The 27,862-nt window shown below is 45.5% G+C and overlaps 1 protein-coding gene across 1 annotated transcript in view; it reads right to left on the bottom strand.

Moving 5' to 3' along the window:
* Positions 1-15,143: 15,143 nt before the first annotated feature.
* The window catches only part of SH3PXD2B (SH3 and PX domains 2B), an 86,894-nt gene continuing 74,175 nt past the window's right edge, over positions 15,144-27,862 (bottom strand). Inside the window, exons 9-12 of the mRNA XM_012560103.1 lie at positions 26,853-26,942; positions 25,764-25,854; positions 24,697-24,822; positions 15,144-16,685 (exon numbers count right to left, since the gene is read on the bottom strand). Of these exons, the coding sequence (XP_012415557.1) occupies positions 15,144-16,685; positions 24,697-24,822; positions 25,764-25,854; positions 26,853-26,942 (1,849 nt within the window). The remainder of the gene's footprint in view (positions 16,686-24,696; positions 24,823-25,763; positions 25,855-26,852; positions 26,943-27,862) is intronic.

Below are 27,862 nucleotides of genomic sequence, written 5' to 3'. Positions count from 1 at the left end.
GTTTGTTTGTGTCTTTAAGTCTAAGGTGTGTCTCTTGTAGGCAACATATAGACAGATCGTGTTTTTTAATCCATTCTGCCATTCTCTGTCTCTTTATTGGTGCATTTAGTCCATTTACACAGTGTAATTATTAATAGGTATGCATTTAGTGCTGTCATTTTGATGTCTTTTTCTGTGTGTTGTTGACAGTTTCTTTCTTTCACTTAATTTTCTGTGCTGAGTCGTTTTGCTTTATGTATTTTCATCGTTGTTGATTTTGTATTTGTTGAGTCTTTATGTTTATTTTGATGTGTAAGATTGTTAGTTTCCTTTGTGGTTACCTTAATATTTACCTCTATTTTTCTAAGTGTAAACCAATCTTTTATTTCTTTATATCGCCCTGACTTCCTCCCCATTTGAAAGATGTATGACTACATTATTTAGTCCCTCTTTTTTTGTTTTAATGTTGTCATCTTTTACATATTGACATCTCTGTTTCCCTGTTTTCAGTGTTTTAGCTTTGATTTATTTTTGTGACTTCCATATCTGGATTGATATGTCATTGCTCTGTCCTGTGTTCTAGTCTTGGGTTGTTATCTGATGTTATTGATTTTCTATCTGGAGGACTCTCTTTAGTATTTCTTGTAATTTTGGTTTGGTTTTTGCAAATTACCTAAACTTCTGTTTATCTGGAAATGCTCTAATTTTTGCTATCACTTTTGAGAGACAGTTTTGCTAGATATATAATTCTTGGCTGGCAATTTTTTCCCTCAAGGCTTTATATATGTCATCCCATTTCCTTCTTGCCTACATGGTCTCTGCTGAGTAATCAAGTTTAGTCTTTTTGTCTCTCTTTTGTAGATGACTTTTCATTTATCCCTAGCTGCTCTTAAAATTCTCTCTTTATCGTTGATTTTGGCAAGTTTGATTATAATATGTCTTGGTGACTTTCCTTTGGGATCCAGCTTGTGTGGGATATGATGAGCTTCTTGGATATATATCTTCTCATCTTTCATGATCTCAGGGAAGCTTTCTGCCAAAAAATCTTCAACAATTCTCTTTGTATTTTCTGTTATCCCCCCCGTTCTTGTACTCCAGTCACTCATAGGTTATTCCTCTTGATAGAGTCCCGCATAATTCTTAGAGTTTCTTCAATTTTTAAAATTCTTTTATCTGATTTTTCCTCAAATAAGTTGGTATCAAGTACTTTATCTACAATCTCACTAACTCTGACTTCCATGACTCAATTCTGCTTCTGTGACTTTCTATTGAGTTGTCTAATTCTGAAATTTTATTGTTAATCTTATGGATTTCTGTTTGTTGTCTCTCTATGGATTCTTGCAGCCTGTTATATTTGTCATTATGCTCTTGTATAATATTCTTAAGTTCCTCTGTTGCTTTGTCTTTGTGTTCCTTGGCTTGTTCTGGGTTTTGCCTGATCTCCTTCCTGATCTCTTGAAGAGTTCTGTATATTAATCTTTTGTATTCTACCTCCGGTAATTCCAAGAAGTTCTCTTCCTCTGGAAAATTTCTTGAGTCTTTGTTTTGGTGGCTTGCTGCAGCCATCATGTTCTGACTCTTTATGCGATTTGATATTGACTATGTCTCCAAGCTGTCCTTAAGTTATTATATTTATCTTATGTTTGCTTACTGTGCCCTAGCTTCTTTTTTTGATATGCCCAAATAGGCTGCTAGTGTGAGCTAGTTTGATTATTGGTGTCTTTGAATCTTTCACGTCCTGTCTCCAGGTGGCTAGAACTGTTACTAGGTATATGAGCCCAGGATTCCATTTACTTTTCTCGTGTGGATTCAGCTCAGGTGTCCAGGTCGTTGGTCACCAAGTATATGGTGCAGGCTGTCACCTACAGTCCTAGACAAGCAGGGGTGATTGGTGTAGGCACAGGTGTCTGGCTGCAGCAGGGGGTCATGCACTGATCAAGGCAGAGGGCTGACTGCTGCCTCTGAGTTTCTGGGTGGAAGGCATGTCCTCGTTCCCTATAGCATGTAGGTAGGTGGGTTTTGTAGCTGGACTATGGGCATCCAATGCTGTTGGGTGTAAGGACTGGGAGTCATCACTTATTCTTGGACTTCTGTTGTGGGTGGCTCAGTGGAGTGGGTGGAGCCACCAGTCCTCAGGCCCCTGATATGGGTAGGTGAGGACCCTGCTTAATGGGCGGGGCAGTTTAAAATGTTATGAATCTGCCACTCCCCATTATAGCTGATACAGATGAGAGTAGGCTTCAGGTATATACCCTGTTGTAATGTGCTAATGAGGGCCTATGCTTTTCAAATGGGCCCACACAGGTCTATGTAGGGGTGAAAGGCATTCAAAGTCTGTGGACCCCTTATGCCTGTGTCTAGGCAAAGTGGATGTGCCTGCCCTGAGTTCCTGGCTTAGGGGAGCTGGTGGATTATTTTTTCCTGATTGTTAATTTTTTCCCTCTCCAAAGCCAGAAGAATGGCTTAGGGCGCACGATGGGTCCTACTTTAGCCCAGGGCGGGCAGAAATCACTGAAGCTGGACTGGGACTGGAGCAGAGTGGGGAAGGGGCAGGTAAATGGGAGAGAGGTCCTTCCTAAAAGCGGGTTTTTTTTTTTTTATCCACACGGTAGGTTAGATGCATATACTTATCTTTCACCGATTGAGCATTGCTTCTCGCTGGTTCTGGAGGGTCAGGCACTCCGCTGCTCAGTCTCTCCCAATGTGGAAGATGTGTCCTGAGTGCCACTGCTTTCCTCACCTTGCGTGCCAGCCTATCCAGCCTGCAGGGTGTGGGTGCTGGCCAGGTCAGGTTTGGGAACTCCTCCCTGCTTCTAAATCATCTCTCCCTCTCCCTGCTGCTCAGTGCAGTTCCTCAACTTTGTCTTTGATGTTCAGGGCTCCTAGATTGTTATATATCATTTGATTCACTTGTTTTTTTTTGGGGGGGTCTTTGTTGTAAGAGGGACCACAGGAAGCATCTGACTATTCTGCCATCTTGGCCTCACTTCCCTGAAATCTTCTTAAAACCAAACAGTAGTTTAGCTTAACTAGTAAAAAAAAGGTCTGCTTTGAGCATTATGCTCTTGTAAGAACTATCTATATGGGATCAAAGTGACAACAGCAACTCGGAAGATTAGATAGAAACCTTAGGGGTCAGTGAGTTTATGTTAATAGGGGAGGAACAACTCAGAAAATGAGGGTGAGAATGGTTGCACAACTCAAAAAATGTAATCAATGTTCCCAAATTGTATTTGTAGAAATGGTTGAATCGGCGTGTGTTTTACTGTGTATATTCTCAACAACAACAAAATAAAAAAGAATTTTGTTACTTTTAAGTGGTGGGTACAAACTCACATTTGAAAAATGATTTTTAAATATAAGGAGCTCCACTTCAAAAATGTGGTTTAGAAATTAACAACAAACATTCAGTAAAAGTAGTTTATCAAATCCATGTTTACAGTAGCAAGGAACTAGCCTGGTTCTCAGATCCCCTTCAAGGATACGCAGTAGCTGGTACGTGCTTTCCCAAGGTGCACAAGTGCTGCCAGGCCTCTTGATCCTCCTAAGAGTGTCTTTCACAGGGCTTTCCAAGTGAATGTTCTTATGGTCCCGAGATAAACATAGGGAGAACAATCAGCAAATCTGCAGTTCTTTTGAAACTGAAGGCCAAGTTGGCCTGGTTACTCTGCTGAGGGTAGTAGCTAACACATACCAGCCAAGTCAGATTCCTCGAAGTTATGCATTATCATCATAAACTCAATTTGTTGTTGTGTGCCGTCAAGTTGATTCCAACTCATAGTGGCCCTATATGACAGTAAACTGCCGCATAAAGTTTCCTAGGCTATAATCTTTACAGGAGCAGATCATCAGTTCTTTTCTTCCACAGAGCAGCTGGTGGGTTTGAACTGCCAACCTTTTGGTTAGCAGCCAAGCAGCTAACCATTGTACCACCAAGGCTCCATAAACTAAATTTTAATATGGTGAAATTCTGAGTCCTAGGATCTACAGCAACATTTTCCAAAATACATTTTGTGGGGTGTTCATAAGTGTTACATGAAAAGGAGGACTCTGTTGTCAAATACATTGGGAAACACTGGATTAAATCTCGTTAAAACAGGCTTCTTTACTGCAAGACTTCTCAGAGCCTTTGAAGTGCTAGTATGTGACATGAATCTCCAAGAAGGGGGGCGTGGAGGGTACTCATAGAAGTGTTCGCCAAATGGATTTGATCACAGAACACTTTTTTTCATAATCATGTTGAGAGATGGATATTCCATAAACACATTTTGGAAAAACTTTCATTTGGAGAACTATAATAAAATAGAAGATGAGTATATACTAGGCCAGAGATCAGCAAACTATAGCCTTTGGGCCTAATCTGTGCAGCTGCCTGCTTTTTACAGCCCGCCAGCTAAAAATATTTTTACATTTTTTAAATGGTTGTATTCTAAATAGTTATATAAATATCTAACATAACATTCTTGTTTTGCCTCTTGGCTTACAAAACCTAAAATATTTACTATCTGAACCTTTAAGAAAAAGTTTGCTAACTCCTGCGCTAAACCCATTGCATGGAGTTGATTCCAGCTTATAGTGACCCTATAGGACAGAGTAGAACTGCCCTATAGGGTTTCCAAGGCTGTAATCTTATGGAAGCAGACTGCCACATCTTTCTTCCATGGAGCAGCTGGTGGGTTTGAACTGTCAACCTTCTGGTTAGCAGCCAAGTGCTTAACCACTATGCCAATGAAAACATTTGAAGATAGTTAATATTTTTTTACTTTTCACAGAAACAGTAATGTTCGATGTCAGCTAACAACAATTAGAAGTGCCTACTGTGTGCTAGGTATACATTATTTCCATTAACCTTCATAACAACTCTATTATAAAGGCATTATTGCCCCCATTTTACAGAGGAGGGCACTGAGTACCAGAGAGGTAAAGTGCGAGTCAGAGCCAGGACGCAAACCCAGGTCCGTCTGCCCCAAAGCCGATAATTTTCCTTTGTTGGTGGTTCACAAAGTGGCGTCCATTTATCCCAGGGGGAGGATAAGAAAAGCTATTGGGTTGCAATGAAAAATTATATCTTTTCATTATATATTTTTTAGCTCATCCTTCAGACACTTTTTATTTTGTATATGTATTATTATTACAATATTTAATGGTTATTGTACACACTGAATTGACTAGAATTAGCCTAATAGGTAGTCAATTCACCACCCATCTGTGAGTTTGTCGTACTATGGTGGCTTGCATGTTGTTATGATGCAGGAAGCTATGCTACTGGTATTTCAAATACCAACAGGGTTACCCACAGTGGACAGGTTGAAGGAAGCTTCCAGACTATGATAGATTAGGAAGAAAGGCCTGGTGACCTACTAAATTAACCAATGAAAACCCTATGATCAGAATATTGACCAATACAGTGCTAGAAGATGAGCTCCCTAGGTTGGAAGGCACTCAAAATACACAAGGGCTGCAACCATGGACTTGAGCACACCAACAATTGTGAAGATGGCTCAGGACCAGGCAACGTTTTATTATGTTGTATATGAGGTCGCCATGAGTCGGGGCTGACTTGACAGCAACTAGCAACAACAAGTAGTCAACAGGCAGATTTTAGGGAGCCTAACAAATCACTCCCGTTTCTCCTCACCCGGCTCAGAACTAACTGAGAGAGACAGAGGGGCCAGGAGATGAGAACTGAATGTCAGCTTTATTCCTGGGACAGCGGTGGAGAACCTGGCTTAGGTGTGGTGTACAGCAGCCATGGGTTTCTTCAGCCTGAATCCCAGAGTTAGACATGCTGACTGGCCAGTCACAGGCAGCTCTGAAGAGCACAGGCCTCCTTTCATGGGGCCCCTTTTACCGCTAAGCCTGCCACTGCCAGAGGCTGAGTGGAAGGTGCACTCCCTGAGAACATCTGGACCCAGACAGCAGAGAGGGAGGGGCTGAGCAGTGCATGCCTGCCTCCAGCTCCCCTAAATAGCAGACATCTAGGTAGATGTCTGAAAAGAGAGAGCTGAAATGTTACTGTAATGGAGCTTCCTTCACATGGAAGGGGACCACCAGGCATGGGGCATAAGAGTTTCCCACAATAATGTACATAATCTCTTTATTTGTTAGTGTATGTATTTATCTATCTGTCTGTCCATCCATCTGTCTGTCTTCTATCATCTATCTTTCCATCCATGCATCTACTATGTGTGCATATATAGGAGTTCCTGGGTGGCACAAACATTAAGCGCTTGGCTACTAACAGAAAGGTTGGTGATTTGAATCCACCCAGAGGTGCTTTGGAAGAAGGGCCTAGTGTTGTACTTCTGAAAGGTCACAGCCACTGAAAATTCTACAGAGAGTAGTTCTACTCTGAAAGACATGTGGTTGTCTCCACAGCAACTGGTATAGACATGTATATATATAATGTGCATATGCATAATGTATACATATAACATAGATATATGCTAAAATTTTTATTTATAGGTGCACAATGAAAATTGTTTGATTTGGAAATTCTATTCTATACTATAATGTAGAAGTGTGTGGCCAAGTTCCATGCAGTTGAAAGGGAATCAGAGAATATAGTTTATTATAGTTTATAGGATCTGGGCCTCCTTGGTCTTAGGAGGTGATGAACCTGGACTTCCTTAATTTGAATATGTTTAACTTCAAAATGAGAACACTGAGTACCAGGGAGGTAAATTGTGTATCAGAGCCATCTGATAGATGGGTAGTGCATTGGCTACTTATAGGCTAATTTTAGTCAATTTAGTATGTACAATGATGATTAGATATAATAGTAATAATACATATATAACATAAACATGCCATTGACTTACAGGTCTCTAAAGGAAAACTTGGAGTCTCTGAGTTAGGCAAATGGTTAATGCTCTTGGCTGCTGACTGGAAGATTGGAGGTTCCAGCCCATTCAGAGGTACCTTGGAAGAAAGGCTTGGCAATTTACTTCTAAAAAATCAGCTGCTGAAAACCCTGTGGAGCGCAGTTCTACTCTGACACTCATGGGGTCACCATGAGTCAGAATCGACTCAACAGCAAATGGTAAAGGAAAACTTGTTTATGAGGTAGAAAAAAATTCCATTCCTGGCTGCTATTTTCTGGACAGTTTCCTGCATGTGGTGATCTCACTATGGGGAAATTCAGACAGCTCTTAATAAGAAATAGGAAACCTTAAAGTTCCTGAGCAGCTGTCCTTCAAGGAAGTATTTTGTGCTCATGATGCTGTTAATGTTAGCATTAAAGATTGGGTTGCAGTGAGGGGTAGAATTACAGCTGGAAATAGGGTGAAGATCAGGTTAAGGTTAGGTAAGGGCTGTGGTTCAGAAAGAATTCAAATTAGAGTTGAAATTTAACATTTTCCAGAGTGTATTGCATCAAACACTGCTCCTGCTGGATGCTCTGTGAATGGTTTCAAGGTAAGGTACACTTGGGGAACCCAACGTAAATAAATAAACACCCTCTCGGACAGTCACACTGCATGTTAGTATATAAAAAGCTTCCAAAAGTCTTGCAATAAAGAAACTGTTTAACTTTATTTAACCTAGCATGTCCCAAATGAATGTGTCCACAGAATACCTATTGACATCTGTTCTAGCCAACACACTTTGGGCAATGTTAAGTTGGAAGATTATAGATTCTGGAGCTGTTAGGCCTATTAACGTAAGGGGTTTTGAATTACACCTTGGCTTATGTCTTATATCAGTTCATCCTTTTATCAGCTGTAACCATGGGTAAACTGCTTAATCTCTGTTTCCTCAACCATAATATGAGTATAATAATTTCTATCTAGAAGAACTATAGTAATGATTAGAAGCGGTAACATCTATAAAATAGCACATAACAAAAGTTAAATCCTTTGTTCTTAATTGCAAAATTAGGTTTTTGAAAGGGGAAGTATTTCTTGAATATGATTTCGAATTCAGGAAATCATTACATCAGGATGAGAGATGTGCTTTGATTAGCACTGGAGAGGGGGCATCTCCAAAAAACCCATTACCGTTGAGTCGATTTCAACTCTATAGGACAGAGTAGAACTGCCCCATTAGGTTTCCAAGGCTGTAAATCTTTATGGAAGCATACTGCCCCAATTTTCTCCCATGCAGCAGCTGGTGAGTTCGAACCACCGACGGTTAGTCGCCAAGTGCTTTAACCACTGCACCACCAGGTCTCCTGGAGGGGGCATAGTATGGGGTAAAAGAGGCAGCTCTAGGACCAGACAGGCAACGGGTTAGCAGTGTGAGACTTGAACCAGTGTCTTTATCTTTTTGAACCTCAGTGCCTTCACATGTAAAATGCAACTATCCACTTCACAGCTATTTGGAGATAAAACCATGCATGTATGTATGTGAAGTTCCCCATAGGTCTGGAACACAGCAATTGCTCAGAAAAGTAATGACTTTGATAATAATAGTACAAAGCACCATTTCTGAACGTTTAGACTATGCCAGATAAGTGCCGAGTTTGGCCGTTTCTCAAAAGAGGATGCAGGCTGTTTCTTCAGAATCACTGGCAGTGCTCCGTAGGGCTTCAGGGGGTGAAGCCTAGGAATCTGCCTTTTGACAAGCAAATGCTTGGCTAATCCTTGTGGCCAAAGAAATGTGAGAAGCAGCGACTGGGAGGCATGGGTTGGAGGATGGTGAGGAATCCCACCTATACCAGATGGATATTAAATGGAGAAATGGACATTAAAGACCCTGGCCTCAGAGAGGAGTGTCCCCACGATGTTATCTTTGGACCCAGAAACTCACCCATGACTGCATACAGGAGGGGGTGTTTGTGAGAGAGAGAGAGAGAGTTGGATCATGTTTGGTGGGGCATTCCTGAAATGGTATGAATGGGAATGGTGAATGTGCCAGTTACAAGTGAGACCTGAAGCAAGGTTATAAAGTAGGGACATGGCAGAAGGCCTTGCAGCCCCTGATGAGGTCAGGCGCCATGGTTCCTGACCGTGGATCGTTCCTATTCCTTCACATAAAGCCCAGATGCCCTTCCACACTGGCCCTAGGAAGCCCACGCGAATGCCAGTTGTATTCTTATGATTAAACACTCTGGGTTTGGAAGATTTGGGAGAAAATATTCCCATGGGGGTCTGAACCACATGATTATTCCTTCTTATAGAAACAGGTAGTATTAAAAAAAAATAAAAAGTTACTGTCAAGTGGACTCCAACTCATGGCAACCCCATGTGTGTCAGAGTAGAACTGTGCTCCATAGGGTTTTCAGTGGGTCTTTTCAGAAGTAGATCGCCAGGCCTTTCTTCCAAGGAACCTCTGGGTAGACTTGAACTTTCAAACTTTTGGTTAGCAGCTGAGGGGTTAACTGTATGCACCACCCAGGGATTCCATTAATGTATTCATGACCATTATTCCTAAGCAAGGTTTGCCAGGTCACTGCATTCTTTAAGCTGTTTTTTCCAAAGGAAGATGGATATTGTATGCAAATTCTCCCCTTTGAAGTTCGTTCAGGCACTCCTGCTGGTTTTGTTTTCACCATAGGAAGGTGGGGTTGTTGTGTGCCAACGAGTCCATTCTGACTCATAGTGACCCTGTATGACAAAGTAGAACTGCCTAATAGGGTTTCCTAGGCTGTGCCAGGTCTCTTCTCCTGTGGAGCAGCTGGTGGATTTGAACCACCGACCTTTTGGTTAGCAGCTGAGTGCTTTAACCACTGTGCCACCAGAGCTCCTTTGGAAGGTGGGGGTGACGGTGTCATTTTGTTTAAGATTCACCTCGGACAGAGGCGGCTCCACGCTGGGAGTTGTTGCCTTGGTTCTGCTCTTGGGAAGGAAACATGGGGCAGTGTCCTCCACCTCCCAGGAACGGATGGCTGGGGCAGTCCCTGCAGCCGAACTATGACTGCCCCCAACTCTAGCCCATCAGTAAGCAATGCCAGTGATGATTCCAGACCCCTTGGACATTTGAAGCTTTCCATCTTTAGGTGCATGGCTGAGAACATGTGGGAAATATCCAGTGAATAAAGGGAAGCTTTCTCTCGGTTTCTGGACATTGGAAATAAAAGAATGTAAGTGCACTAGGGTCCCACAAGAGCAGTCATCCTGAATTCTGGGCAATCCCCAACACAGCTCACAAAGGTTTCCATCTCTGGATCCCAAGATGCCAGGGCACAAAGCAACGTGCCTTTACTTAGCCGAATAAAATCCACAGACACTACATTTTCACAATGAAGCTTGAAACCAGTCAAGCACATTTTTATTTAAAAAAGAAAAAGAACAGTCTAATGGTATATAGTCTATACATGCTACGGCTAATTGTCCCCCCCCCCACACACACTGTATATACTCATGTGTATTTTTGTGTTAAAAGGAAACAAAAACCACCACCAGAATTTGTCAGTTTGCCGCGAGGGTGTGAGAAGTGCCAAGACATCCAGGGATCCCCAGCGCCATTCTAGGAGCGGGCCATGAGGTGGTGGGACACTGTTCCTGGAGGGATGCGAGACATGGCCTCGTTATTTGGTGGCTCCCTGAAGCAGGAAAGCGGGTTGTAGTTATGGTGGCCATAGTTTATCACCACCCCTTGGAAAAGAGAAAGGGGCGCTATTAATGACACTGGAACAAAGGCATGAACAGGCAACCGTGGGTGAAATACGGACCCCTTAGTTGTTAGAAGTACTTATTGCTGTCAGAAGCCTGGCGGGGCACCTTCTTACATTGATGAAGATCTGAGAGCTAAGGCTACCGGCTGTGGCACTCTGTTTGGCCTTGTCAAGGTCAACAGAGGCTTAGCCCTGGTCCCTAATTGGAGCTAAGGCCGACTTTGGAGTAGATGACAGAAACAGGAAAGGTGGAATGTCTGCACATGATGAAGGGGGCTCGATAACTTGGCAGGGTAGCACCGGAAGCCAAACATCACCCTGCAAAGCTGTAGGGTCGTCTGCAGAAAGGATCCTCAGCAGGTGGAGCCTTCCTGATTTTAACCCCACAGCTCTGCAACATTCATGGCTCTGTGGCAGCTATGGCCAGTCTAGACATCAGGACCTTACCCGTTACAAGCAACTCCTACAGGCCAAGGGTGTGCGCCCTGCACCCTCAGTCCCCCCATGCAGGCACATATCCTACGCATCCAGGCCACACAGTCTGATGCTAGGTAATCTTTGGTGTATGGTATGACTGGCTGTTTGCAGCTGACACAAAAGCCCTGAAGGAATGGGATGGAAAACCAGCTGGGAGGACAAGACTGCCTAGCATGGTGGCTCAGGCTGTTATGTGCCCACTTTCAGAGTCCAAAGCAAAGGGCAAGACCCCCCAGGGGGCAGCCTGACCCAACACCCATGCCAAGCCACAAATGTTCTGGTTCTTGATGATGTCAAGTTGCCAGCTTTTTAAGAGCAGGCGCGGGTTTTTCTTTATCCCACTCAGGGCTGGGTACTTTGTAGACGCTGAATGAACACTAGACTGTCCATTTCTTAGCCTAATGTCCTTCCAAACCATGGGAAGAGTCAGCACCTGCCCTTTATTGTGGCAAATCTGTTCTCCCATGTTCTGCCTGGTAATGAACTCCTCAGTGGCTTCAGAAACTCTGCCTTAAGAAATTGACTACATGGAGACTTAAAATGACCACTGAAAGCCCGATCAGGGCTCTAGAAATTCCCCAGTAGGGTAGGGGGGTTAGAAGTGGTTTGAGTAGGAGCCCAGCTCTACCCAAGTCACAGCCTGTGGGGACATAAGCCCACCAACTGGCAGAGAAAGATGGTGAGCAAAGGCCTATTTTATCCAATGGTGGTCCTAAAATGCAGATTTTCTAAGATTTGGTGGCAACACAAGCTGTATTTTTGTCCTAGAATGTAAGATAAAGTAGTCACCACAAGGTGGTAAGTAGGGGTGGGGAAAAAAGAAAAAACCACTTTTGCCTGCCTTCTGGGCTGACATTTGGACTGTGATTTTCTATCTACTGACATGCATGAGGAGCCCTGGTGGCTCAGTGGTTAAGAGTTCAGCTGCTAACCAAAAGATCAGCAGTTTGAATCCACCAGCTGCTCCTTGGAAATCCTATGAGGCAGTTCTATTCTGTCCTATAGGGTCGCTATGAGTCGGAATCGACTCAACGGCAACAGGTTTGGTTTGGGTTTTAGACACGTGTGACCACAAGGTGGTGGCAGGAGAAACCCAAATTCAGAGGAAGGGTCACCTGATTCCTGGGAGCACCATGCCTGTTTCACTGCTGATGGCAGAGGAAAAACCATGGGCCCTGGGGAGACAAGTCCCTGGATTTGAATTGCAGCTTTGTCCCTCTTTGGATGAGGCTGGGCATGTAACTTCACTCTGTGTACCTCAAGGTCCTCACTTCCCAAACAGGGTGCCCTATCCACTTCACAGGATTGTTGTGAGGACTAAAGGAGGGGGTATTCCAGCAGCGGGGACCTGCCCGGTGCTTGGCATGGAGTTATGATGGCCTGGACATTTTCCATGGCCAGAACTCCAGGGTTTTCCATCTACTCCGCCGATGGCTCACGGAAAAGTGGCTGCAGTCCTGGATGGTGTAAACAGATGCCCCAGGCAGGAGAGCTAGAAAGAGCCACTCGCCATCAACAGCTACCTACTTCCACGTGCCTGGGGCAGCACCCACCACTGTGTCGAATGGAGCTGGACACAGAGTCCTCAGGCCATAGATCAGGCCTGAAGAAAGGACAGTGAGCAGAAAGGAATGTGACTTCAACACCTATAGTTCATGTCTGAATATTAGCAAAAAAAAAGTAAATTCCTTCATATGCAGGACAACTTTCTGCTCAAAGCCAGCCCATTCCTACCCAACTGACCCCTGGGAAGAGAGAATGCGGCGAAAGAAAAACTCCTTTAGTGGAGTCACAGCTCTTCACAGCCAGGGATGGAGGTGCACACATCTGGTCTACCCAGCGCCTAGCACATAGTAGGCCCTCATGAAAGACCTGCAAAATAGGAAAACAAATCAGGAAAAAAAAAAAAAAAAATGAGACCTTTGCGCTTTGGAATGAAGCCAAGTCCTAAAGAACAGCTTCACAAAAGCTATTTAAAGTAAAGTGGATTAAAAACTCAGGAAAACGTGCTGTGGAGCCTTGTCCCAAGTCAGGGCATCAGGAGAGACCTTGAAGACGTGGGCGGTCTTCCCCCAGCTTCCTTTCTTACTCCAAAGTTCTGGGCAAGAGGAACCTCAGGGCGCTGCCCCAAGATTTGCTGGGAGATGGGATTTGTAGGCCAAATGGAGGAAAGGAATAAAGATGCTACTGTGGATCCGTGGAAAATCTTTCTCCTCCAGAAGCATACTGAGCCCCCGTGGCAGCAGGGGGCGCAAAAGAGGACCCACTGCGCAGAAATCTTTGGCACTGCAGGCAGACAGTACGTGTCCCCAGAAAAGCTGGCCGGCTGGCTCCAAAAGCATCGCTCTGATGGACACTCGCAGAGATCTCTGAGGCAGCACAGGGCTGTCCCCTCTTCTCCTACAGGGCGGGGGAAGGGCAGAGGGAGGGGGCTTCTGCTCTCACCCCAGGTAGCCTGGTCCACAGGCTGGGAGCCAGAAATCCCGGGTCCTCATTCTAGTTCTGCTATGGCTTAGCTGCGCCTCAATGTGCCTCAGCCACATCTGTCAAGATGGGAGTTAAGGGCTGCCCGGGGATCCTCTTAGTGAGTAAAAGACGGGGAGTGCATGAAAAAAGAAAAAGGTACTCTACAAACACCAGAGAAGGAAGTAGCGGCAGGGAGGGACAGGTGTCCGCCTGGCCCCTGGGTCCCTGTCTCCTGATGACACTACTGCTTGCTTTGCTCAGTTTGATGCAGATGCAGCTGTCTGTACCTGAGTTATCAGGGCCCCACGAGGCTGGCAGAGGAGACCCATTTAGCCCTCCTTGCTCTAGATCTATCCCCCAGGGGTGGACCTGCACAGAAGCAGGGCACAGGGCTCTGTGCCAACCACCAGGATGGTCCTGGCAGCCCCTGCCATGAAGGAGCAGTGTCCAGAGTCCAGGGTGGCCTTCAGTGATGCACTGCAGCAAGTTGAAGGGATGGTGGGTGTGGAAACAGTCACAAATGCCCCCTCACCGACACAAGGAAGCCACTTGGCCACCGTGCTCTTGGTGCCCAGCAGCTTCTATCTTTCCCCTGCCTGGTTTGCCTTTTCCAGGGGGAGGAGCACAGGCAGCGAAGTCAGGGAGACCTGGGTTCAAATGCCCTCTCCTCCCCTTGCCAGCTAGTGTGCTCATAAGCACGCTGTGTCCGAGCTGCCTCATCTATAAAATGGGTATACTACTACATTAAACCATGATTGTAAAGTGCCAAGCAGTGTTTGGCACGTACTAGCTACTCTGCAAAGGGGCGCTCACGGGGGCATGGCTTGCAAATGGCCCCCTTATTCAAACAAATGTTGAGATTCTTGCTCTAGGTAGACAAAAGCGAAATGCCCCACAGGGGGAGATTCTTATTTAAAAGCCCTGGGATGGGCCTGGACTTGCAGCAGGAATGTGAGGTGTGCTGAGTGGTGGAACCATCCCTCTAAGACTCAAAATGGTCCCAAGAAAAGCCTAGTGGCCACTCCTGGGGAAGCCGCCTCTGCCACACCTCAGAGGCCTCGGGGAAGAGGACACTTTCCCTGGGATTGGCAATGGTGCCGTCTTCTACAGGACAAAGTGCTTTTGTGGTACCAGGCCTTTTGGAAATGGAGTGAATAAAGTCACTGGGTTTTTAGAGACACGGAGAAGTTAGAGCAAGTGGTCATGGGTTGGGTGGGTGCCAGGGAGTGCTGCCCCTTACTAAGCCTCATCTGAGTAATGAGAGACCCTCTCTGGAGTTTGTCCTGATGGTAGGCTCTGGTCCTGGCGGGGGCGGGGTGGTCTTAGAGTCACATCCCTGCCCCTGGGAGGGCAGGGAAGCTAGGTGGCAAGGTCCTGCACTGGGAGCAGGAGTTCTCTTAAGGCTGGGATGCTGATGTGGATAGAAAGCAACGGGCGCCGCCGAGCCTCCAGGTGATGCTGCAGTGGGAGGGATCTGAACCCATTCTCCAAGGTCTCCGTGACTCTCTCTCCATGAAGAATACCCACCATCCACATGGGAAGAAGGGAAGAAACCCGAGTCCACCTGCCTTTGAAGCTGCGTGGAGGATGATAAATTAAAAGGCATCTTAAATACGTGGGTAAAGCCAGCAGGGGCTAAGAGGACCTCCGGGCAGGGAGGAGGTGTCTATGGCTTCTTTCTTAGATAGTTGGAAGGAATCCACCCTTCCCAGGAAGGGCCCCCGCTCAGGACCTGGCAGAACCACCAGCCGCTGCTGTTCTTTTCTTGGACTTCGAACACAGTCCCTTCCTGGAAGCTGCTGGTATCTTCGTCGCCGTCAAAGTTGGCCACAGCCACATACAACGAGTCCTTCGGGACATCGGTGCTGGGGAAAGTGGATGCAGCTACTTTCTCCCTGCTTTCTCCGATCCTGCTCACCATCCGCGGCCCTGACACGCCTTTGCCTCTCACATCATCTTGGCCTCCCGAGGAGTTGGAGAGAAAAGGCCTGGCTTTTGGAGGGACGAGCAGAGCCCGGCCGGGGACAGCAGCTGCCTTGCTTTCACTGGCCTCACGCTGCGGTCCTTTGACCTCTGGGAGGGGCCTGGGTGACGAGGAGGCTTTCTTGGGTGGTGGTGGTCTCCGGGGCGGGACCATAGGCCTCTGCTGGGGGGCCTCCTGGAGAGGGGTGGGGACACTCTTAAGCACAGGCTCTCCTGTCTTGGCTGGCCGGGGAGGGGCCCTGGAGGCCATCTCCTTCGGGCCCAGCCCATCCTGTCTGCCCGTCCTCTCCTGGGTGCGGCCGGGACCCTCCCCTGGGAGGAAACTGCGGCTGAAGGGCAGATCTGGGCCCCCCACAGCCTGGTGGCTCTCCCCATCTAATGAGGCTTTCTCTTGGGACTTGGCAGGCCTGAGCTTACTCCTGAGGTTACAGATGTCCACTTGGTCTTCACCCTGAGGTGGCTCTGTCCTGGGGGAAGGAGCTGGTTTTGGCCTAACCTGAGGTTTGGACTTCAAGAAGGGGTTCTGGGGAACGGCTTCTGGCTTCTCCTCTGGTGGGTCGGCTTTGGCCTTGGAGATGGGCCGGAGGTTGGGCTTCTTCACTTCCTTGGCTAACACCTTGTGGCCACACTCCAGCCCCATCTCATTTTTCAGCTGGAACAATTTGCTTTTGTCAGGTTTGGGCTCTGGCCTCCTGCTGTCTCGGGCTAGGGGGGCATGCTTGGCTGGGATCATGGGCAAGATCATGCCGGGGGGCTTGGGTGAAGAGCCCCGGAGCTGCTCCAGCCTCTGCCGCTCCCTCTCCTGCAGCTCCCCTTCAGACTTGATGATGGACTCTTTCCGGGGAGGGAGGCTGGGCTTCTCCTCCAGGTCAGGGTCTGAGATCTCCTCGTAGCCTGCAGATGCAGACATGTCTGCAGATGCCTTCCTCAGGACCTCCTTGCTGCCCTTCCAGTCCTTGGACCATGGCATCCCACAGTCCACACCGCTATGCGGTGCCTCAGGCAGGGGCCGGGAGGGGCCCACAGCTTCACTGCCTGTGCTGTTCTCCATTGCTGCTGCGTTCCCAAGCTGGAGCTGGGTCACCTCACTGGGCAGGGGAGCCAGAAAGTTGGGTCTTGAGGCGTTGCTGGTTTTCTTGTACTTATCAATGAAGGTGGCTGGGGCCCATCCTTCCTTATCTTCAATCTGAATATACCACCAGCCACTCAAGTTCTTCTCGATCACCTGCAAGGGATGACAGAGGGAAGCACTTAGCAGGTGTGATGCCAGGGCCACTGGACTAGAACGGAGTGGGGGAACCAAGTGGGGCTGGAGTTCAACATCTGTGGAGACCATCTATGGAGACTTTACTGTGTATCAGGGCAATCTTGCACAGGAGCAGATTCTTGTCTTATTCTGGATTCTCTCTGCAATGCTTAATTTTATATGTCAGCTTTGCTAAGCTATGGTACCCAGTTATTTTGCCAAACACTAGTCCAGTTGCTATTATGATTAAATCAGTTGGCCTTAAGTAAAGCAGATTACCCTTCATAATGTGGGTGGGCCTCAATAATCAGCTGAAGGCCTTAAGAGTGAAAGGCGAGTTTGCCTAGGATGTGTTCTACTTCCAGGCAATAAATGCATATTTGGCAGAACTCTGTATTTTTAATGCTGCCTGACCTACGGATTTTGGATTGCCCAAAAAACCAAACCAAACCTGTTGCCGTTGAGTTGATTCCGACTCATAGCGACCCTGTAAGACAGAGTAGAGCTGCCCCATAGGGTTTCCAAGGAGCGGCTGGATTCGAACTGCTGACCTTTGTGTTAGCAGCTGAGCTCTTAACCACTGCACCACCAGGGCTAGCCCTTCACAACTGCATGAATCAATTCCTTGAAGTAAATACTCTCTCTATATATATCTCACTGGTTCTGTTTCTCTGGAGAACCCTAAGAAACTCCTAAAAGCAGGCCTGATCCCAGGAAGTACAAGTGAGGAAGTGGGGAAAATGAGAAGGGAAGGTGAGAAACCAATGAAGTGTGTGTTACTGAGCAGATCACTGCTCTGGGCCACTGGGGCTTAACTGCCAGGGGCCCGCTGAGAGACCACGTGAACCATGCCTCAGAATCATCCCACAGGAGGCAGGGAATACTGACTCTAAGCCCCCAGAGGCTGGGGGTCACCCCCACTCTCTCAGCATTAACTTCCCTCCCCTTTGGACTGTGCCCTTGCAGGCAGAGAGGAGAGAGGTGGGAAGCTGTCAGCTTGTGAGGACTTGGCGCAGCTACAGGTCAACTCAGGTGGGGTGGGACGTGGGGCAGAGTGCCAGCAATGTCCACCACAATCCTAAAGAAGTACAAGGCAAAGACCCATGATCAAAACACCCTTGACTGCTGCTGCTTTGGTTGAGCACCAGAGGAAGCAGCTGGCTGGTGTTAAGAAACCATGTGGTATAAAAAAAACAGATCTTTAAACTTGGGACTCACACTTGGCTTGACAACGTGCTCAAGTGTAGATACAGGGAACCAAGGCTGATGGAGGGAAAGCAGATTTTCATCTCTCATCTCTCTCTGGGATACACACTTACTGGATGGAATGGTAGGCACTGTCCTCCATGTTATTTAAGATTTTATATTTCCTCTTTTTTGTCCAGAACTATATGGTTGAATTCATGTGGGCTAACACTGCATATGTTCAATTTCCCGGGGCAGGCTGTATCCGTTTGAGATCTGATTAGTGCTCACAACCACCCTGTGAGATGGGCATTATTATCCCATTTTATAAATGCAGAAACCGAGCCTCAGGGGAGTTGAGGATCTCAAAGTCACGAAGAGAGTGAGTGGTAGAAAAAACCAACTGATGTCAAGTTGACTCTGACTCAAGGTAACGCCATGTGTGTCAGAGAGCTGTGTGGGTTTTTAGTAGCTGGTTTTTCAGAAGTAGATCACCAGGACTTTCTTCCATGGCTCTTCAGGGTGGACTCGAACTGCCAACCTTTTGGTTCACAGCTGGGTACAATAACGTTTGCACTACCCAGGGACTCAAATGCAGGCCAGTGGGCTCTAAAGCCTGAGCTTTTACCACTACCCAACCCTGCCTCTCTGAAAGGGGATGCTGCTTTGGAAGGGGCCATTCCTGGGGTAAGAAGCATACAAGGGGCAAAGAGGGCTGAGGGCATGGCTCTGCTGGTGCACTGAGGCCCAGCATGGAGGGAGATGGCGGCCACAGATCCAGCAGCAGGAGGCAGAAGCTGGGCTCTGAGGCCTGAAGTCCTGGGTTCTAATTTTGGCTCCACCACTTACTGCCTCCACAGTCTTGGGCAAATCACTTAAGCCACCATGCCTCAGGCCCCACACTACAAAACAGGGATGATCATAAGAATGATAACACCCATTTGCAGTATTCTTAAGATGACCAAATGAGCTACTGTATGCAACAGCACTTGGTAAACTCTGAAAGGTAAATGTTACCTATTATTAAATTATGGTATAGACCACTGAGAAGGCAGGCTGCACTTCAGAGGCATGCATTTAATGAGTCTCCCCAGTTGCTCTCCAGGAAAGCATACTGATAAATGTAAGTACTTTACCTGAGGGTGACCGGCATCTTAACATGCAGTAGCTCTGATAACAACCAATGGTGACTCTGGGCATACAAGTCATAGGCAGTGCACCCAAGAATCGAGATTTAACAACTAGTACCAAGAACATATATGAAGAAATCAAAACAAGACAGTAATCAAAATAAAATGGTATCATTGAGTCTTGCCAAGCTCTCACTATAGGCAAAGCACTACGGTAGAAGCTCCAACACTTTGTGTTCTTAGTTAGGACTTATGGGAGTTTTAGTTCACCACAGAAAAGTCAAGAGCTACCACGAATAAAAGCAAAGGCAAAGACAGTCTGAGTTAACAGTGGTGAGACAATATGGGCAGAGACGGTGACACAGTGTGAAGTATGTAACCATTGTCATTAAACTGTATACGTAAAAACTGTTGAATAGATTTTTTTTTTTGGTATGTATTTCCACCAAAAAAAAAAAAAAAAAAAAAAAGCAAAGACAAGAATGAGGAGGTAAAAGAAAAGAGACTGGGCTTTAAAACCAGAGAGACCCAGGTTCAAATCTTAGCTCTCACTTACTACCTATGTAACCTGGGGCAATTCACCTAACTTCTCTCAGTGTCAGGTATCTCATCTGTAAAATAGGCTGATGATATTGAACTCCTGAGAGTGCTCTGGAGATTAGCTAGCAAGTATGTAAGGTACCTGGCACCTCGGAGATGCCTATCTTATCATTAGTATCATCATCTTCGGTAAAACATGTCTTGAAAATACAAAGACCAGGCAAGGAACTAAGATGCTCCTGGTAGCTCCAGCACTAGAATGTTGTGGTTCCATTAATGAAATCTGTAGGCTAAGATGATGTTAAAATGAACCAGGAAGCAAAACTGGAGAAGAGGGGAACAGAGAATACAGTATTTATCTTAAGAACACTTAGTTAAGCTGGAAATTTTGTTGTTGTTATTCTTACTGCCACTGAGTCAACTCCAATTCATATGACCCCATATACAATAGAAATGAAACACTGCCCTGTTCTATGCCATCCCCACAATTGTTGGTATGCTTGAGTCCATAGCTGTGGCCACTGTGTATTCTGAGTGCCCTCCAACCTAGGAGGCTCATCTCCCAGCACTATATCAGACAATATTCTGTTGTGATCCATAGGGTTTTCACTGGCTAATTTTTAGAAGTAGATCACCAGGCCTTTCTTCCTACTCTTAGTCTGGAAGCTCTGCTGAACCCTATCTATCATGGGTGACCCTGCTGGTATATGAAATACCAGTGGCATAGCTTACAGCATCATAGCAACATGCAAACCGCCACAATATGACAAACTTTAGCAGCAACTATCTCCATCCAAGTCTCTCAGGTTACCACTGGCAGAACCTATGCTGACAGCACGAAACAATAAAGCAGAGATGTTTCGAAGATAGGTCCTATCTGTGCTTCCTGGAAAAGGACATTGGGTATGTGAGCTTTTCATTGGATTGGCTTTAGCAAAAATAGAGAGGATAAAGGCTGGAAACAAAAATAGGAAATGGCTGAAATGGGGGTGGGGCCTGAGGGGATTCCTCAGCACCTCCAGGAAACCTGGGGATCCCTGAGGTCCCCACTGTACAGGGGTGCCATCAGGCCTCACGTCAGTACATTCTCCATGACACTCACCCTGAGCCACCCTTGGCAGATTTATGAACATTCTAAGCCAAGGAGCAGGAGTGCTTATCAGCACACATTCAGTTTTGTCAGCATGTTCAAACAACAGTGAATGTTTGTACAAAATGCTGGAAACTCAAAGACTATATCTTAAGGAGAAGGTTCTATAACATTTCTTAGCTCTCTAGGAAAGAAACCCCTTAACAGCATGCAAGTTAGACTTCTGGTTTCAAGATGAGAGATGGTGCAAAAAGTAGTTTCCCCTTCATTCAATAAACCCAGGAAAAGAAATAAAACAATACAAAGCCAGGCTCAGAAAGATGAAGCGGAGAAGTTAGCGGACCAGAAATTGTGAGGAATCACTGATGGATGGAAGCTGCAGAGGAAACATGTGGCCCTGCACTGCTGTTGGTATTTTCTGCTGTAAAAGGTGAGAGCAGTACTGGGGCCTGCCAGACTTCAAGGTGGTAGAACCTGGGAATAGGGGAGGCCCAGGAGCAACTGACAAAGGATTAACTGGAATGCTACAGAAGCAGCCAGCTGGTTAATGCCTATCTATGCCCTTTATTCCAATCTTGTAGGGCAAGCAGGAGTAAAGAAGGCGACTGCTTACAGATGGAAACTGTCAATGTGGGAGCTTGAGTCGGAGAGATGTGATATTGCTCAGTGGCTTAAAAGTCCCCAATTTGGTACTGAAACCAGTGGAAGCTGACCAGCTCAGCTCCTTATGTACACCCGCCAACTGGGCTGATTGACTGCTGCCTCTTTTTGCATCGTCCAAGATAAGTACTAACACTACGAAAATAACTGAAATACCAACACCACTGAAAAGAATTTACAACTGAGAAAAGAAACAATAAACAATAGAGCCTTAAATAAAACATATATTATATCCTTAGAGAGATAAAGAAGAACATCAAATTCATGAAAGAACAAACTATTATGAAATAAGAACAGGTAGCTATGAAAAAAGAATCAATACAGGCTTTTGGAAATAAAAATGATTATTTCTGAAATAAAGTAACCAACAGGCTAAATCGCTACAGAGCAAATTAATGAGCTAGAGGATTAAACAGAATTCCCCAAGAATGCAACACAAAGTATAAAGGTAGAAAATATGAAAGAAAAGTTAAGACACAGGGAGAACAGAGCCAGAAATTCCCGTATCTGTCTAATAACAGTTCCAGAAGGAAAGAATAAAAAGAGTGAAGGGAGTCAATATTTAAAGAAGTGAAGAATTTTCTAGGAAGATCTGAAACCTTAGACTGAAAAGGTCCACAACATGCTGAGCAAGATAAAAATAAACAAACTCATGCCTAGACATACTTAAGTGAAATTTCAATAACAAATAATGAGGAACTTAGGAGAGAATCAGAGAAATAACAGATGAATAGAAGAAAGAATCAGGTTGACAGTAATTTCTCACTAGCAACACTAGATGTAAGAGAACGGAACTACATATTCAAAGTGCTGAGGGAAAAGTACATTGACCTGGAATTCAATACTCAATCACTGAAGAATGAGAAAAAAAAAATTCTTATATTTTGAAGAAAGCATTATATACAGAAATGGGGCCTGCTCTTTAGTTAAGGGCTGATATATGTGGCCCTACAGAAGCTGACAGTGTGTAGGGAAGGGAAACCAATGAAAGTTGGATGAATCAGGGGAGGCTTCACAGAGGAGGGCAGGGACATGAAGAGTGAGTTGGATTTTGATATACCAAGTTCAGTTTAAAAAAATGGCCTTGAGTGCCTTCTATGAAAAGCAGGTAGAAGATCAGGAGCTGGCCTGAAGGAATGTCATTGCTGGCAGAGAGCACAAGAGAAGGGGGAAGGGCCAGCTTGACCAGAGAGGTTCAGAAGAAAGCCATGGGTAACAAGGCTTAGAACAATCCTTGATCATGGAGAGATGTCACGAAGCAAGCAGGCATGTCATATCAGAATGGCATGTATGTTTTACATCAGCTAAATGGGGTAACTGGATATAGAATTACCTTGTAGCACAAGCAAGATGCTTTTTGAGTTCTTTCTATGGATCTGAAGTTGGAAAGAGAATGGCATAGAAAAGAGAGAGAGTAAAGTAGCAAATAAAGAGCTTCTTAGAATCTTGGAGGTATTTCTACTTTCCCCTCAGTTTCTGTATCAATTAGGATTTGCATTTTATAAAAATTTGAAAGTCAGTCCATTTCTTTAAACACCCCCGCAGACAGTCCTCCTTCAATGGGTAGCTGAGGACGTTTGGCTTGAGAAGAAATTTCTGGAGAGGGCTAGGCAGAACCAGTGGTTCTGCACTGTTGGGAAGCCACCCTCTCCTGAGCTCACTGGGCAGCTGCCCTGGGACTGGAAGGGAAGGGGCAGAGAGGCAGGAAGTGAGAGCTGGAGGGAAAACTGTGGCTGCTTTGGAGGCCTGGAGAGTGATTAAAGACTGTCAGGAAATGTGCCACACTCATGCACTGACTAAACCATTTGTTCACTCAGTATTTCCTCCGTCCATCCATATATCTGTTCATAAAGGAACTGTTTACTGAGCACCTACTATGGACTGCCTCCTATGCTAGGGCTACAGGCAAGAAAGAACAACCCCGCCTTGAGTGTTAAGCAGGATGCTAATGGTTAGACAATTATTTTCATTCAACAACAAACATTTATTGCAAACCTATTATGTGCAAGGCACTGTGGTAGCTGCTGGGGACAAAGGAGTGAAAAACAGACATGGTCCCCGCCCTCTTAAAGTTTCCAAATGTCAGGCAGATTAAGTAACAACAGGCTGTCAAACTCCTTGGTTCTATCAGTTTTTAGCTGTGGGACTCTGGACACTGTCTGAACTTTTCTGAACCACAGCTTACTCATCTGAAAAATGGGGATAATAATAGTCTAACCACACAAGTTATCATGGACTGAATTGTGTCTTGCAGAAATTGTGATCTGATATAATTGTCCTATGTGTTGGACTTAGAGAAGTTTTAGGTTTACAGAAAAATCTCCCAGAAAGTACAGAGTTCGCATATACTCCCTCTCCCCACCACACACAGTTCCCTCTATTATTAACATCTTGTATTTGTGTGGTACATTTATTATAATTGATGAACCAATATTGATACACTATTATTAACTAAAGTTCACCATTTACATTTACATTAGGGTTCACTCTTTGTGTTGTACAGTCCTATGAGTTCTGACAAATGCATAGTATCATGTGTCCACCATTACAGTATCCTTCAGAGCTCATGCGTTTTTTTTCTTCCCGAGTAGACTTGATGGCAACTGGTTTTTGGTTTTATTTTATAATGATTCAGTGAATAAAAACACAAGGCATTTCTCTACAGGAGAAAGGAAATTGATCAGAAAAAAGGGAAGTAATCATTGTCCATTCATAGGGCTCATCTGTTTCTGAAAACTGTGTCAACACCATCTTTGGCGTCTTGGCCAAAGGTTTATAATCACTGACCCTTGCTGTTATCTCATTTCCTGGAGGCATGGGAAACACCTTAAAGCCCTAACCCCACGATGAGAAAAAAAGAGAAGTGAAAGAAGAGAAAGGATTTATGTTGGCCTTTATTCAGTGAACACAGTAGATAAGCAGAAAGAGTAGGAGGAAAAGGAGAGAGGCGAAGCAATGCAAGTAGGAGGTGATTCAAAAAAGAATACAAGTCAGTCACAAAAGCCCACATATTATATGATTCCATTTATATAAAATGTCCCAAACACACAAATCTATAGAGACAGAAAGTAGATTAGTGGTTGCCTAGGGCTGGGAGAATGGGGGATATTGGGGGAGGTGATGATTAAAGGGTACAGGGTTTTTTGGGTATTGAAAATGTTGACTGGTGATGGTTGCACAATACTGTGAATATACTGAAAACCACTGAATTGTACACTTTAAATGGGTGAATTTAATGGTATGTGAATTATATCACATTAAATCCATTAAAAAAAAAAAGAATATGAAGGTAGGAGGCAAGAGGAGGAAAGTAGGAGGTGACGACAGAAGTAGGAGGTAATACTAGAATCAAGAATCAGAAGCAAAGGACACCAGGTCCACTCACCTCGACCTTCAGGCCGGCCTGGAAGCTGATGCCATCAGGGATGGTTGTCTGGAATTCAGCAATGGTGTAATACTCTTCCTCCACTTGGGGTGGGATGGGAGGTTTCGGTAGGTTCAGACCTCGAGGCTGGTAGGATTAAACACAGTGCTAACTCCAGTGTGGGTACATTACCACAACACCGGAGTGGAGGGGACTAGCAGGGCTGGGATGCACGATCGCCCTCAAGGTGAGGCTGCTGATCTATTTGGATTCTAAGGGACAAAACAAAGGAACACTCACACTGTCATCTCCTCAATGAGTCACTGGCCCTTCAGCTTTAGAGCAATGAGAAGAAACACAGGACACTTGGCTACAATCCTGATAAGCTGGTGTAAGATAGTATTCTCTGGATTTAAGAGACAGTGAGAGTCGTGGAAAGAACATGGGTTGGCAAGTCAGACCCGTCTGGGCTGGAAATTCTGATTATCTGTGTGACTTTGGGCAAATCACCTTCCTTCTGAAGTTTCAGTTTTATCTTCTGTAGAATAGGGATAATGCAAGTATTAAATAAGTTAATGCAATGTAGTATATCTAGTAGATTGCATGGCATCCAATAGGTGCCCAGTAAATGACAGACATAAAAAAGGCCCATTTCTCAAAGTACTGGTTAAAAATTTGCCTCAAGAATAAAAAGAACGGAGTATGAAAGTAGAATAACAGAACGGTACCACAAATGCTAAGGACTCTCTATCAACATGGCCTCTCCTAAATCACGTGCTTTTCTATGCAGGAATGAATATGCAAGCTTGGGCCTCAAGTTGCCTCACTGGAGGAGACTGACTAAGACAAAAAGAAGTGGGCACAGGAAGTAGAGAGCATGTCCTGAGGCCTAATAATCACAAATATACTCTGGAACCATGGGAAAATGGTTTAACCTTCATGGAGCTCAGGATTTCCACCAGTCAATGGGACTAGCACTTGTCCAGCCTGCTTCACAAGGACAGAAAGGGTGAGGTGAGCTGAGGGGCCACTGGACATTCTAGCCCTCAGGTCAGCAGCTGGCTCGCTGGAGTCAAGGGTCCACTTACTATGGTCATGTCCCGGCGAGGAGGGGGTCTCTGCCTCATCTTTGGTGATCCTATGGAGAAATGAGACCTTATTTCACTCACGTGCAAAGCTCTACAGATTAAAATCCCCAAGACGGACACCAGGAAAGATGTATTCTCTCCTGCACAAAATTAGGCGTAAAGCACCGGAGTTAGCTTGCTGCTGTCACCCTTCCTGGAAGAAGAGCCCAATTAGGAAGTTGCTGCTCATGCTTGGGTCAGGACCCTCTATCAATGTGCCCTTTCCTAAATCACAGGCTCTTCTGTGCAGCAATGAATAGGAAGAAGATGGTGCTGGGCACACGGCAACCCTATAGGACAGAGTAGAACTGCTCCATATGGTTTCCAAGGAACAGCCAGTGGATTTGAGCTGCTGACCTTTTGGTTAGCAGCCAACTCTTAACCACTGTGCCACCAGGGCTCTGGAAAACTTTCCAGCAATGGCAGAAAGTGTAGGCTTAAGAATAACAGAGATGAGGGCTCCTATCCTGGCTCTGAAGCTCGCTGGCTACCAGCTTTGGACAAGTTATTTGACCTTCTGAGCTACAAGGTCCTCATCTGTAAAACAGGGATAGCACATGCCTCCCAGGGGCAGTGGTTGGAGATTAAAATAAACAACCCATGTGAAGCTCTTGGCACATGGCATACATGCAATAAATGTTGCTGCCCTTGGTTTTGCCTCTACAGCAAACCCAAATTAAACAAGACCAAAACAAACAGACTCAACCAACTTGGGCTGATGACTTCAGCCCACACTATCTCTGGGTCTTACGGTCAGGAACAGGATTTTTCAGTGGTTCAAGGCTCTGGGCTGAAGTCACCCGATGTGTCAGCAGAGCTGATTTTGTATACGTGTCCATACAGAGGAGAAGTTTGGGATTTGGGATGCGGAGGAGACTGCTAATCCCTCAGGTACTCACTTGCCCTATCTTCAAATAGCAAAAGAGTTTTAGCCAGACACTTAGCTACCTATAATAAAGATGACATTTCCCAGACTCCCTTGCAGCTAGGTATGGTCATATGACTAAGTTCTGGCCAATGGGTAACTTCCACTCTGCTTTCCCCTCCCACCTCTTCTCCTTCTTCCTTTTTATCAGCTGGAATAGTGGTGGGCCATCCTGGACCAGGTGGACGAGGGCAGCGTACTCTGGGGACGTCCGCCTAACAAGACAGAAGGAGCATAACAAGACTCCTGACTGCATGGAGCTGCCACACCAGCCCTGGACATATACCGGGACTCTTTCATGAAAAAGAATAAACATCTAAATCATTTAGGCTACTGTTACCAGGTGTGTTTATGAATCTTTGTTATTGCATTGGAACCTATATCATAAAAAGACACAAGGTTTCTAAGTTTCATTTGCTCCTCTAGTCTTAACAGGAATCCTCCCATGCTCTTGGCCATGACAGATTAGAATCACAGAAACTCAGGGCTGCCCGGAACCCCTGCCACAGCGCATCAGACAACATGGGCAGTGTTTTCTCAGGGCAGCTGGACAGAAAGTATGAGTCTTGGAATTCAACAACTTGGAACTCGAAGAGTTTATTGACTATAAGAGGCACTTGGCAAAAACATTTGGAAGAACCCCAGTCAGAGGTAAGTGCTGTCACTCCTGCAGGGAGCTGGAAGCCCTTTCCCAACAGACAGAGTCCCTCACCTGCATGATGAGGACCGGATCATGGTACTGGGTTTGAGGAGTCCTGGGTATGATGCAGGCAAAAATGAACCCTACTCTCAGGTGTATGGGGATGCTTTGAGAAAAGCAAGATGGATAAAGTAGTATCATTAGGGTAAATTCAACTTTTTCTTCCTTTGGCTGAGAAATGAGGCAGTGTGGTGGAGCAGAGGGAGAACAGGCTCTGAAGTCAGACAGGCTTGGGTCCAAGTCCTGGCTCCCCTGTTTACTAGCTAGGCGGCCTTGGACAAATTTTGTTTCATCTCTGTTTCCTAATCTGTAAAACGAAGCTACTATGTTCCTCAAGGTTGCTGTGAGGAGTCCATGACACTAAATGTAATTATAAGGTGCCTGCACATAGTAGGTGCTTGAAAACAGGAGCTGTGGTGATCATCATGAGGAAGT

This window comes from Trichechus manatus, unplaced genomic scaffold (genome assembly GCF_000243295.1).
Source record: "Trichechus manatus latirostris isolate Lorelei unplaced genomic scaffold, TriManLat1.0 scaffold00011, whole genome shotgun sequence".
Lineage (NCBI taxonomy): Eukaryota > Metazoa > Chordata > Mammalia > Sirenia > Trichechidae > Trichechus > Trichechus manatus.
This window is presented reverse-complemented; position numbering and strand designations above follow the sequence as displayed.